At 44.2% G+C, this 12607-nt stretch overlaps 1 protein-coding gene and 1 pseudogene across 3 annotated transcripts; both read right to left on the bottom strand.

The window, feature by feature from the left end:
* Positions 1-8374: 8374 nt before the first annotated feature.
* On the bottom strand, positions 8375-9646 carry LOC100193448 (E3 ubiquitin-protein ligase pseudogene; annotated as a pseudogene). Of its 2 annotated transcripts, NR_160038.1 has the most exons (3): positions 9072-9646; positions 8868-8977; positions 8375-8718 (listed from the first exon to the last, which is right to left on the bottom strand). The product of NR_160038.1 is annotated as an E3 ubiquitin-protein ligase pseudogene, transcript variant 1 (transcript). The 2 variants fall into 2 exon arrangements; NR_160039.1 differs by having other exon boundaries at positions 8868-9646.
* A 1075-nt stretch (positions 9647-10721) lies between these two features.
* LOC103628322 (RING-H2 finger protein ATL40) lies at positions 10722-11784 on the bottom strand. The gene has a single exon (XM_008648543.2). It carries the CDS (start codon positions 11638-11640, stop codon positions 10897-10899), a length of 744 nt encoding a protein of 247 aa, XP_008646765.1. The 5' UTR covers positions 11641-11784; the 3' UTR covers positions 10722-10896.
* Positions 11785-12607: the final 823 nt, after the last annotated feature.

Genomic DNA, 12607 nt, shown 5'->3' with positions numbered 1-12607 from the left:
ATTCATTTAAGACGTAATGTACCTACATGGACACCCCACCCCATACCCACCTATGACATATCAATATGCATATCTACCACCACCTTATGTGCCAAATCAAATGTGGGGCATGTCACCATATCCATATGGGATGCCACAGTACCCCGCTTGGGGGGACACCCCAAACTTTTGTATTTGATAGGTTGGCACCCCCAGTGCAAGGTCGATTGAGTGCACCTCAATCCGATCACCAGGCATAGGTCCAGCAAGATTTCTGGACTACTCGACTGCAAAGGTCAACCAATCCGGCAAGGGGCATATAGAGGAAATGTCTATGACCACCAAAAGAAAGACAAAAGAAGACATCATCAAAATAGGCACAACAGATGTCATCATACAGGGGAACAATCAAGGGCCGATGATTTTTGGCAAATCGGCCAATACAGGCAAGGCAGAAGACATAGGAACAACTAGCAAAATGGTCGACCCAAAATACTCCATGCCCCGATAGTGCCCATCGGGCCTAACACGGTCTCAAAAGCGCAAGTTGCAACGTCTAAGAGCAAAAGAGAGCAAGGATAAAGAGGCAGAAAAATATTTAATGATACACATCCGCAGTACCCACCACCACAGAAGAGATGGAGACCAAAGTTTGTCAAAGCAAATCAAACGACCACAAAGACAAAGAACGAGACAATAGCTGTACAACTCTTTATAGGTATGGCAGACAGTCTGACTGTTAAAGACGAACCATCCGCAGGCATCCCAGATGGTCCGACCCCCGAGTCCAGACCATCCGTGCCTCGCTAGAATGACTCCGGCAATGCACCAACACCTATGGAGGAAGATAACACTAAGGAGGACGACCTGCTAGGAGAGGATTTGGTCGACTACAGAGCACCCAGGTATGGATGTAAGTATTATTATGTTCTCAACCAATTGCACTATTATCTGTGATAATGAACCTGTCGTTGCTCAATTCGATTTTGGTCTTAAAGAGGCTGCCTTCACTAAGCCACAAGAATGGGTCAATCACTTAAAGCCGCTCTTTGTGCATGGTCATATCGATGGAATACCGATTGCTAAAATGTTGGTAGATGGATGGCGGCCATGAATTTAATGCCTTACTCATTGTACAGAAAATTAGGGAAGAATGATGACGAACTAGTCAAGACTAACATGACGCTCAGTGGTGTTGGGACCGACAGTTCGATGAAGCCAAGGGAGTCACGTTCGTTGAGTTAACCATCGGGACCAAGAACCTTACTTTTGCATTCTTCGTCACCGATGTAGAAGAAAATTATAGCCTAATCATAGTGAGAGCACCTAGAGGGGGGGTGAATAGGTGATCCTGCAAAATTCAATACTAATAACACAAACTTGGTTTATGATATGTTAGTTTGATTAAACCAAGTGGTTATAAAGCGAGTTCTTGGAATGTAATCGATCACACAGAAAAGCAGCACAAGAGACACGCAGTATTTATCCCGTGGTTCGGCCAAGTAACACTTGCCTACTTCCACGTTGTGGCGTCCCAATGGACGAGGGTTGTACTCAACCCCTTTCAAGTGATCCAATGATCAACTTGAATACCACGACCTTTTCTTTTAGAGTACTCTTCCCGTTTGCAAGGAATCCCCACAAGTTGGAGCCTCTCGCCCTTACAATGATTATCACACAAGAAGCACAGTAGTAAGAGAGGGAGAGCAACACACGCAAGACTCAAATCCGCAGCACATACACGCACACAAGCCAAGACTTGAGCTCGAAACATAGCATAGGGAGTTCACGACTCAAATGGAGCTCAAATCACTAACACAACAAGTCAAATGCGTGGAGGCGGAGTCTAGGAGTCTTAGGATGCTTAGTGAATGCTTGGTGTTCTGATCCATGCGCCTAGAGGTCCCTTTTATAGCCCCAAGGCAGCTTGGAGCCGTTGGAGATCAACTTGGAAGGCAAATCTTGCCTTCTGTCGACTGGTGCACCGGACAGTCCGGTGCACCACCGGACAACTACAGTACTTGTCCGGTGCTCGATTTCCTTCCTAATCGGGCGCAGTCAACTGTTGGGCCTCAGGTCCGATTGGCGCACCGGACATTGTCCGTTGCACACCGGACAGTCCGGTGTGCCCAACCGATCGTTGGCGCGGGCCACGCGTCGCCCCCTGATTGCGCAGCCGATCGTTGGACACGAGCGCTGTTGGCTCACCGGACCGTCCGGTGCACCACCAGACAGTTCGGTGTGCCCAACCGACCGTTGGCGCGGGCCACGCGTCGCCCCCTGATTGCGCAGCCGATCGTTGGCCACGAGCGTTGTTAGCCGAGAGTGGCCAGTTCGCAGCGCCTAGGGGTCCCACGAGTGATTTTTAGCCGCAGCGCCTTTTTCTTTTCCCGAGAGTGGCCAGTTCGCCACCGGGCTAGCCTGGGCACCGGACACTGTCTAGTGCACTACCGGACATTCTCCGGTGCACCACCGGGCAGTCTGGTGCGCCACAGACTTGTGCTGGTTTGGTTGAACCGAGCCATTCTTTCTCCATCTCTTTTCCTCTTTCCTTGGCTATGTCTCTAGCACTTAGATGAACATGTTAGCACCTTAAAACAATTTACTGAGTCTAGAAACATACCTTGTTCCATGACTTGCATCTTGGCACTTATAAACTTAAAACAATGTGTTGGGCATCTAATCACCAAAACAATTATAGAAATACCCCAAGGGCACATTTCCCTTTCACATAGGCAGAGATTGGATCCATGCTAATCAATGTGTACCTTCTACTTTACATCAAATGTTGTTGCAATGGGTAGGCGATGATATAGAACAAGTACATGATGATGCATCAGCCTGCATTGCCGTGACTAATGCCCTTGTGTTTTGGACCTATGAGACTGCTAGATGTCTCACATGAGTTGATTTTTTAATATCAATTTATAAGTATAGGTAAGAAAGGTTTCATTCCTGTAATGCTAGAGCCGATGGAGAATCAGCTAAACCCCAATTAAAGGTTACATAATGAATACATCCAAAGATAGCATGTCCTAGGTTGTGGACAATTTGACCCCTGAGGCCAAAATGTCCGAGGAAAACAAGAAAGAGTCGCAGGGCTCAGCCTCTATTACAGACAATCCGGTCCCTAAGGCCGGGCGGTCTGGCCTTTACTTGGACGGTCCAGCCTCTAAGTCTGGATAGTCCGGCTACTGTTAGAGAGAGCCGCAACACGAGTCCAGTGTCGCGGACAGTTTGGCCTTCAAGGTCGGACAGTCCGCAACCACGTAGAGCGCATCTAATTCCTCTAAGGTGAGCGCAATAGAGAAGTTTAGGGATCTCGACAAGTTAAGATAGGGATTTACATCGGCAGGTCCTTTGGAAGAGATTGACATAGAAGATGGTAAAACTCCAATGCCGACTTTTGTAAACAAGACCCTGTAACCGATCTTAGAGATGAAATGATCGGTTTATTAAAAGAATATTCTGACTGCTTTGCTTGGAGTTACACCGAGATGCCAGGATTAAGCCGAGAGATAGTGGACCATCAGCTACCTATTAAATCCGGTTTCAGGCCTTTCAAGCAGAAACCAAGATCATTTCGTCCAGACTTTCTCCCCAGGATTAAGGACAAAATTTATAGACTCTTATAAGCTAATTTTATTAGACCTTGCAGATACACAGGATGGGTCTCTAATATTGTGCTGATGGAGAAGGAGTTTGGTAAGCTTAAAGTGTGCATTGATTTTTGCAATTTAAATAGAGCAACTACTAAAGATGAATATCTTATGCCTATAGCCGACATGTTAATTAATAATGCATCAAGAAATAGAGTTATTAGCTTTCTTGATGGTAATGTCGGAAATAATTAGATCTTCATGACCGAAGAAGATGTGTCTAAAACAACCTTCATATGTGTAGGCTTCATTGGTTTATTTGAATGAGTTGTCATGACGTTCGGTTTAAAAAATGCCGGTGCCACTTATCATAGGGCTATGAATTTGATCTTTCATGAGTTGTTGGAAAACACTATGGAAGTTTACATTGATGATATTATAATCAAATCAGCTTTTAGTGAGAACTAGGTATATACCCGTGCGTTGCCACGAGTGTTAAAAATTAGTATAAAACATAGATATGGAATGACAAACATCACTTTAATATACAAAATCCATGTGACAAAATATCTCCAAATTATTTGACAACAAACAATACAATTGTGTTGTCTTTACAATATATTATCTTTACAAACAATATAGTGAGAGTGTTATATTTTTGGCGAAGAATACAATGAGTGTTATCTTTACAATATATTACAGGTATGAATTCCTTGATCTCGGCTTTGGACACCAAAATTAGTGCCTGTTTGAATGAAGTGATGTGTATATGTGATCTAAAGAAGTGCACTTGTGGTAGTTGTCAATTTGTATTTACTTTTGTTTGTGGCTGTGAATTGGCACTAAAGTTTCATACCTTAAATTGTGAATTGGTGGCTAAAAATGTGTAGGATGAAAACTGGCGCTGAAGATTCAGACTTCAAAATGTGTATAGCCTAAAACTGCCTTTTAACTATGTATAACCTGAAACAGGCACCTAACTCTGTATAACTTGATAGAAACATTTTCAAAGATTGTTGAAACAAACTGACACAATGCAACCTGAGTTCGCTGAAACAAATTGAAGTAGCCCGCAAAACACATATACAAACACAAACAAATACTGTCAGAAACACACATATCAAACTGTGTACAACCTGAAACATATAGTTCACCAAAACAAATGTGACCTCAGTTCACACAAACACACATAGTTCACTCATACACACAGTTCTCTGAAACTCCCTTACACAGACACATACCCAGTGTTCACTGAAACATTCAGATTTCACTAAAGTGCACCTTCTCCAAATAAACACCATCTGCGGCTCGGTCAAGTAACGAGCCTCGGCTCGGCTCGCTCCTCTAGCGAGCCTAAAAAGTCGGCTCGGTTCGGCGAGCCAACGATCCTGACCATAAGCATGAAATCAATCTCCAAAATATAATATAAAATCTCAAAAATAATTTAAGTGACACATTTTAAATTAGTAAAATAAATATATATTATATAATATAGAAAATAAGTTAATTTTGTACAGTAATCTCAAAAAACATAAACTAATCGTCTATTTAGTACCTATAATATATGCTAACTAAAATTTTATGTAACAAAATGTTGTTGGGTCGAGCCAGCTCGCGAGCCAAACTAGCTCGCTCTTTTCTTGAGCCAGAAAAATAGGCTCGGCTCGAGCTTGTTCTAAGCACCGAGCCGAGCCTCCGCGAGTCCAAGCCAGCTCGTCATGCTCGAGTCTTTTTTCTAGTCCTACTCTCTAGACTCCACTCCACCATCTAGTTTCTTCTTCATTGGGTGATCTTCTTAACAATAACTTAACAATAACTTTTTTAATGTATGTTGGAGACCTATTTAGTGTATCAAAGATCTTTAGTTGCAGGTTATGTTGAAGTAGCCCTCAACTCCTTTTGGAATCCATTTTGTTTTAGGGCATAATGATTGCTTTTGTTTTAGGACTCTTTACCAATCAATTTTCAGTCGCATGTTTTCGGACATAATGTGATGTATTGTACTTGTACTACCATACGCTGGTTCTAAGTGAGACATAAGATTTGGTTACAAGTACAAATCACCATGTTTGGTCAGGAATATCCAAACAACCACAAATCACCATGATCTCAGCTTTTGACGCCTCCACCCATGTTTGGTCAAGAATATCCACATCAACTCTGTAACCTTGCTTATATCTGAGAGATTCTAGATTGCCTCCATTTGGATTCCTTGACCACCTACAAAATGAGTGATATGGGGTTCAATAAAAAACGACCAATAGAAGGGAAACAATATCCTACCTTGAACGAAAAAAATTCTGAATCAATATTTAATTAACATAAAAATTCGAATGAATCAAATATGCAAAACTAAAGAAAGATTATGACTGATAAGAGCACAGTTCTATTAACATTAACCCACTATTGCTTAAACCAGGTAGCGAGAATGGTTGACACAGAGATAGTTCAATTTCAGTGCTTCCATGTTACGCCTAAAGTTGTAAATAGAAAGCAAGATATGCAAAGCTAAAATAAAGTTCTGGCATAAATAACAATACAAGCAGGCCATATGACTGAATAAACATTTTAAGCTAATCCAAACGAAATAACACTTCTTACCTACCATAGCGTACCAAGATATTTGTCCTGTGATATGCGACAATGAGGTTAGTGTAGGAAGGTGAAGCCATGGTCTGCCCCAGAAGGACGCCATTTGTGAGTTTCACCATCGACTCCCTAGAACATGCAGACTAATGTGCCCCTCTTCGCTACCAGCCGCTGGAGTGGATATATCTGATTGAAAAAGAAAGCATTGACAATTACAACAATGAATTCTAATTGAACTTAGGATAAAACAATGTCATGTAATGCAAACAAGAAATTATGCCATCGACACCTTTGGAAGAGGTATGTGCAGAGTTGCGCATGGAAAAACTAATTTTCACCTCTACAAACAATAGGTAGCAGTAGTTTTAAAATCACATTACCACTAGAGAAACAAATCAAGTGAATAAGAACACTAAAAACAGTTGACAAAAGCAGCTATATGAAACATGTTTATTTTATTTGGGATGAATAGTTATATGATCTTGAGGTTCTTATCCCTTCTTCCCGCTGAAACTATGCAAGCATATAATAAGTAAAAATAACAAAAGGGGTTGTTACATCCATCTATCAAAGTAGAATAATTAAAAATAAAAATAACCAAAGATGATAATAGCTAGCATGAACATAACAAAAAAATTAGACATATGGCGTATAGGAAAGGGAAACATATAACAATAATTCTAACTCCACATGTTACATTCAACCATCTTATTGCAAATGCAACAGTGAAACAATTTTCCCTCATGGAGCATTCTATAGAAATTGTACCAACTGGAGACCACTTGGCTTGAACCTTCCCAACTCCCTTAACAACATATGCCTGAAGGTCAATAACCTTCAAAGGAACAAATTAATTTATTGAGTACAATTACCCCAAATGGAAACAACAGATCGCTCGAGGAAAGAGAAATATAATGGACATGCTATATTTGTAAAGCTTAAATCTTACATGCACGCCAAAAAGCACAATAGATTCACCAATGGAGCTTATTTGTACCATCTGAGTTAAAGTAAATCTATTGTTGCACACATTAGAACTCTAACTTCCATTGAACTGGAATTCCATTTTACCATATGTTCTTGGTCACGCGTCAAAGTGTCTTAACCCAAAGATGTCATTCAATGATCCATATTCTTTTCAGAAACCTTACTGTGGTAACAAAGGATCATCAACGTACTCGCGGAATAACAAACTAAACAGTAATAAACAGGGTGTGCCTATATTAATTAGTGGAAGAGGCCCCATTCCACATGATGGTCTCCACTACTTCAGTATCAAATGCGGAAGTACCTTTTTCTTAGGTAAGGTTTTAGCAAATGCTGAGCAATGAGTGTGCCTAGCTTGCTAAGGTCATGGAAATCTAGGAACTTTGCCAAAGTGTTTCACTAAACCAAAATCAGGTGAATGGCCCAACGAGAATCTATCCATCTTCACCACAGCCCGGTAGGAGGATAACTAAACTTTCATTGTTAAGAAAGCATCTATTTAAGGTACAGATGTTTGCAGACAACACAATATAGTCCAATTTACAGTTCTAATTTTAGTACTTCCCATACACCATACCTTTGTAATCACTCAGGCTATAGTTAGACTCAATAGATCACATACAGGTAAACGCAATAAATCACCAAAACAAAATGCAACAAAGTGGGTGCATAGTCTTGATCTGTAATCAACAATAAAACACATTTACTTGTTTTGTGTTATGTTTTACCCAATTTGGTTTAGACACTGCATTTTGGACTACCAAAAAACTTCTGCTAAAAACAACATCATGCCATGATGTTTGGGGGCATATCCATTGCCCCCTTTGATACCAAATGTCCTTTCTTATATGTTTTTTGTGTAGTCAATTGAATGCAACAAAGTGGATCCTTAGTCTTGATCTGCAATCACCATTAGAACATATTTACTTGTTTTGTGTTATGTTTTACTCATTTTTGGTTTTGATGGCCTATTAGAAACTTATGTGCCATCAATCAAGAAGATAAAAAACCACATCCCATAGAAAAAGGCATGCTTGCCCAAAATACAGCTCAAATTTTGATAAGTAGAGCCCCCAAAAAGTGAAAAAGAAAAGAGAAGCAGTATGAATATGACATGCATCTCAGGATGTACAACTTCTCAGATTCGATGGGTCTGCTAGAAAGTAAATATTCAGGGCAAATTCAAAGCTCGAGGGTCTTAGATCATACAACTTGCAAAATCAAATAATATGTAGCATGCTAGCCAGCTTGTTTTGGACTGAAGGAGACATTGTAGCTGAAGTAAAAAAACAACAGGGAAACAATAGCACTATCCCGAAGTACAAGTACATGTTTGCATAGTGAAGACTTGCCCTTGTTGCTAAGGTCGTAATACTTCACATCCAACTCCAGGTATGGGAAGATGAGCTACACACATTTCAATCCCATTATGTCCCACTCGCATCAGCAAACCATCAAGTGATCAGATTAGAGGTTACTATGGATCAAAACCACCAGAAAACAATTATAAAATCCATAGACCTTATCCTTTATCATCTTCTAGATGACCCTGTCATCTCATCCTCTGAAAACAAAACAGCCATAGCAGTCCAGTCATCAGCTCATCCACACGCATATGCCCACGCAGGACAAAAGAGAAGAGTGGCGGGAGGCTCATCCACACGTCTACACCCACACAAAATGGAAGGGAAGAGAGGTGGGAGGCCGACATACCGTCCATCTCGATGATGGGGTTCTGCGCCTTGATGCGGCTCTGCTCAGCCACCGCGGCGGCGGCGATGGTGTAGCAGCAGAGTGAGGCACCGCGAAGCACGCGACTGCTTCTGGGGACAGGCGGGAATGAGGAGGAGAGAGCTGGACCTCGAGGTCGTGGCACTCATCGACGATGGAGAGACGAATCTAATTTAATTTACTCACCTGGTCATCGCGCTCTCGATTCGTTGCCACGTCGGGCTCCTTGAACCGCCACCGCGACAGCGTGCCGAACTGCTTGTCGGAGGCACCCTGGCCGACAGAGGCCAAGTTCATGTTGTAGCCGACCACGGGCACGCACCAGCAGAGCAGGAGGAAAAGAAGGAACAGGAGCGAGTAGACAACGCCGCCGTGCTCGAAGTCATCAGTGTGGAACACGACGTGTCACCGGCGCCGTAGTAGTAGGCGTCGTCGTTTTCCTCGTCATCCGACAACTTGGCCAGCGCCACCTCCGGCACGTGTAGGAGTGGATGAGGGCGTGGAGGCCGCGATGCGCTCCTCCCAGGGTCGGCTGCACCGGATCCGCCACGTGCCCACTTACTTGGAGGACAGGCGAGTCGTGGAGTGGATGAGAGCGTGGGGGTGCGCAACGCCGACGGCGAGGAGAGATTGGACGACATTCACGGCAAGGAAATCGCGTGATTGACGGGGGCGTGGGCATGGAACCTGTGCACTTGCCCTCACGAGGTTGCGGCATCGAGTGGGAGGAGACGACGACTTCGCTGTGAGGGGAGAGAGAGGATGGGCAGGCTTCCGCGGTTCTTGGGATTTTTGTTGTTCTTGAAGTGGGCATCGTGGGGGCAGGCAGGGGCGACGGACGCGTAGGCGGCTATCACGGCGGGGGTGGCGGGCACGGCATGGACTCGCCCCTGTGCACACCCGCGGCTTTGAAGGCGGGATGGTGGCGCAAGGCTTGGGGATGGGGATCGCGTGGGGAAGGGCGGCGATGGCGTGATGGAGGGCGCCGTATGTGGGGATTATAGCGGGGGCATGGTGAAGCCGGGTGTGGACGTCCTCACTAGATACATATAGACCTTGTTTGTTTCGGCTTCTGGCAGTTTTTGGCCACCAAAAGCTGCTGCGGACTGTCAAACGCTCAGCTTTTCAGCCAGTTTCTATAAAATTCGTTGAGGCAAAAACCATACAAAATCAACATAAATACATAATCGGTTGAGTCGTTGTAATAGTAGGAATCCGTCACTTTCTAGATCCTGAGCCCTATGAACAACTTTATCTTCCTCCACACGTAATCATAATGATACTTAGATTCTCCCCACAGCCAGATTCTTTCTACAGCCAGATTTTCAGAAAAGCTGTTCAGAAAAAAGCTAAACCAAACAGGCCCATAGATTAGTAGAGATTGGTCCCGTGAACCCCACTCTTGTCCCCACCAATACATTCATTCTCACCAAACAAACAAAGAATCCTAAACTTCTACCGCTAAACTCACATTCCCTCCTTTCAATTACCTCCAACCAAACGCGTCGTCACTCCTCACGACATGAACCTTGACCGTTCTGTTTTATTTATTCTCACCATATAAAACATTGAACGTTTGTCCATACATTGCTATGGATTTTATATACTATGTAGGTGGATTTTACTTAAATAATATTTATTCAAACATAATTATATTGTTTTATTTTAAAATTATTAATATATGTATATATTTATAATATCTTTTATTTATATAACACAAAGAGATATGAGTTGTAGTAGTAGAACCGAAGCACTCTGCACTCGCTGGGGTGTAAATAACGCACAACTAAACTTACGCTTAAACATAGTAGAGATTTATTCTCACAAAAAATGGTATATGTGAATATGCGATACCCCTTAGGTAGAATACTACACTACATATACATTTATATCCTACAAATTTCAGCCAAATCTTCCAAATTATTACTAACTCACTTTTCGTAACCAAAATCCCAAAAACACAACAATAGCAACATAAAGCTACTCCTATCATGTACCTCTGTCATACACGCTACAGCTGCGCCTCTAGGTCCCTCTCCGCGTCGTCTACCAGCCTTCCCTGTGATGTCCATGCCATCGACATGGACGCGCGCGACGGGCCGCCTTCCTGGCCCTTCTGGCCACAGCCCTCGCTGGCCGCCGGTCTGACGACCACCTCGGCGCGGCAGACTGGGCACGTCGAGTGCTCCCTTAGCCACACGTCGACGCAGCCCCGGTGGAAGACATGCATGCACGGGGGCAGCCGTAGCGCCGCGTCTCCGTGCACCATTGCACCCAGGCACACTGCGCACTCGAGCTCCCGCTCCTCCTCCTCCTCCCCGTCGTTGGCATCCTTCTCCTTCTGGTACACGAACTCTGGCAGCGCGGCGATGGCGTCGGCGCCCAGCCCCTTGGACCGCTTCTTCTCTAGTTCCGCCGCGGCGGTAGCGTCCCGGCTCGCGGACCGCCGCACGAGGTACCACCGGATGGCGCACATGACGAGCAGGATGGCGAGCAGGGAGCCGAAGCTGATGCCGAGGACGGTGATGTAGGAGGCTGCGGTGCAGCAAGCGTGTGTCGTGCCCACAGCGGCGTCGGTGGCAGTGTCGTGACGACGACGCGAGGAGTAGGGCGCACCGACGGAGACCGAGACCGTGAGGCAGGACTGGTCCGCGGGGAGGCAGCTCGCGGCGCCGCCTGGGACCTGGACCGCCGCCGTGCCCGCTGACAGAGGCAAAGGAGACGGCGACGACGAGGACGGTCGTCGTGATGGCATTGCGGTTGCGGCAGACACGCTCGCGTGGGGTCAATAGGAGGAGGCAGTGCATGCGCCCGCATCTAGAGCTTTTGAAGGTGTTGGTTGCATGCCATGGCTCGCTAGTGTCGGTGGTGCGAGGGAAGTGCGGGCGAGAGGCAAGGCTCTTGGGGTGGGGAGGGAAGATACACTAACCGCTGCTGTGAACCCATTTGGCAAGAATAGAATAGGTTGGTTGTGCAGAGTACATACCATGGGTCCTTTTTTTCTCCACTTCCTAATTTATTTTGGTTTGATTATTAGTTTGTCCTTTTTCCACTTTCTAATTTACTTTGGAGCTAGTTTGAAAATCAGTTTATTTCCACTTCAATTCTTCCAAATCTCCAAGAGGATTTGAGTTCCTAAACTAGATCTTAGTTTGGTTATGGAAGCACATGCAACTCAAGGCACGATAGATCGAAGCACGGTTTCTAGACTTGGTCCAAGCATATCTTGGCTCAGTGTTGTACGAGCTTGGGCTACCACAACCCGATACACATGGTCGTGTCGCACCCCATACACAAAGGGCTGACATAACATAGATTATTTTCTTAGGGCTTGCTTGAAAGCAAGCAGATCAGAGAGGATTGAAGTGGATAAAATCTTCTTGTCTAACAAAAAAACTCGATATATAGATTAAATCAACAAAAACCTTAGCCTGGTCTCTCCAATCGCATCCCAACTGGCGCCACATGCATGGCCTTGCTCTTGCGAGTGCGCGACTTCTTTCACATCTCCTCGCTTCCTCCTCAACTCCCCTCTGTCTCAATCCCTTTGGTCCTCTCTATATCCTCCTATGTTATAGCCAAGAATCTGTACTAAAACGATTTTTTGAATTTCACGCATATAAATTGATATTTATGAATAACACTTTAATAAATATATATACACATACAAATATACAAGTTATTTCCAATGGTATACATATCCAAAAACTGAGATAGTTCCT

This window comes from Zea mays, chromosome 5 (genome assembly GCF_902167145.1).
Source record: "Zea mays cultivar B73 chromosome 5, Zm-B73-REFERENCE-NAM-5.0, whole genome shotgun sequence".
In the NCBI taxonomy this organism is placed as follows: domain Eukaryota; kingdom Viridiplantae; phylum Streptophyta; class Magnoliopsida; order Poales; family Poaceae; genus Zea; species Zea mays.
The sequence above is the reverse complement of the archived record's forward strand: the minus strand, read 5'-3'. Positions and strand labels throughout refer to the sequence as shown.

Bases quoted from the DNA above. Each gene is read 5' to 3' on its own strand.
- LOC103628322 (XM_008648543.2), bottom strand. From the start codon at position 11,640: ATGCCATCACGACGACCGTCCTCGTCGTCGCCGTCTCCTTTGCCTCTG.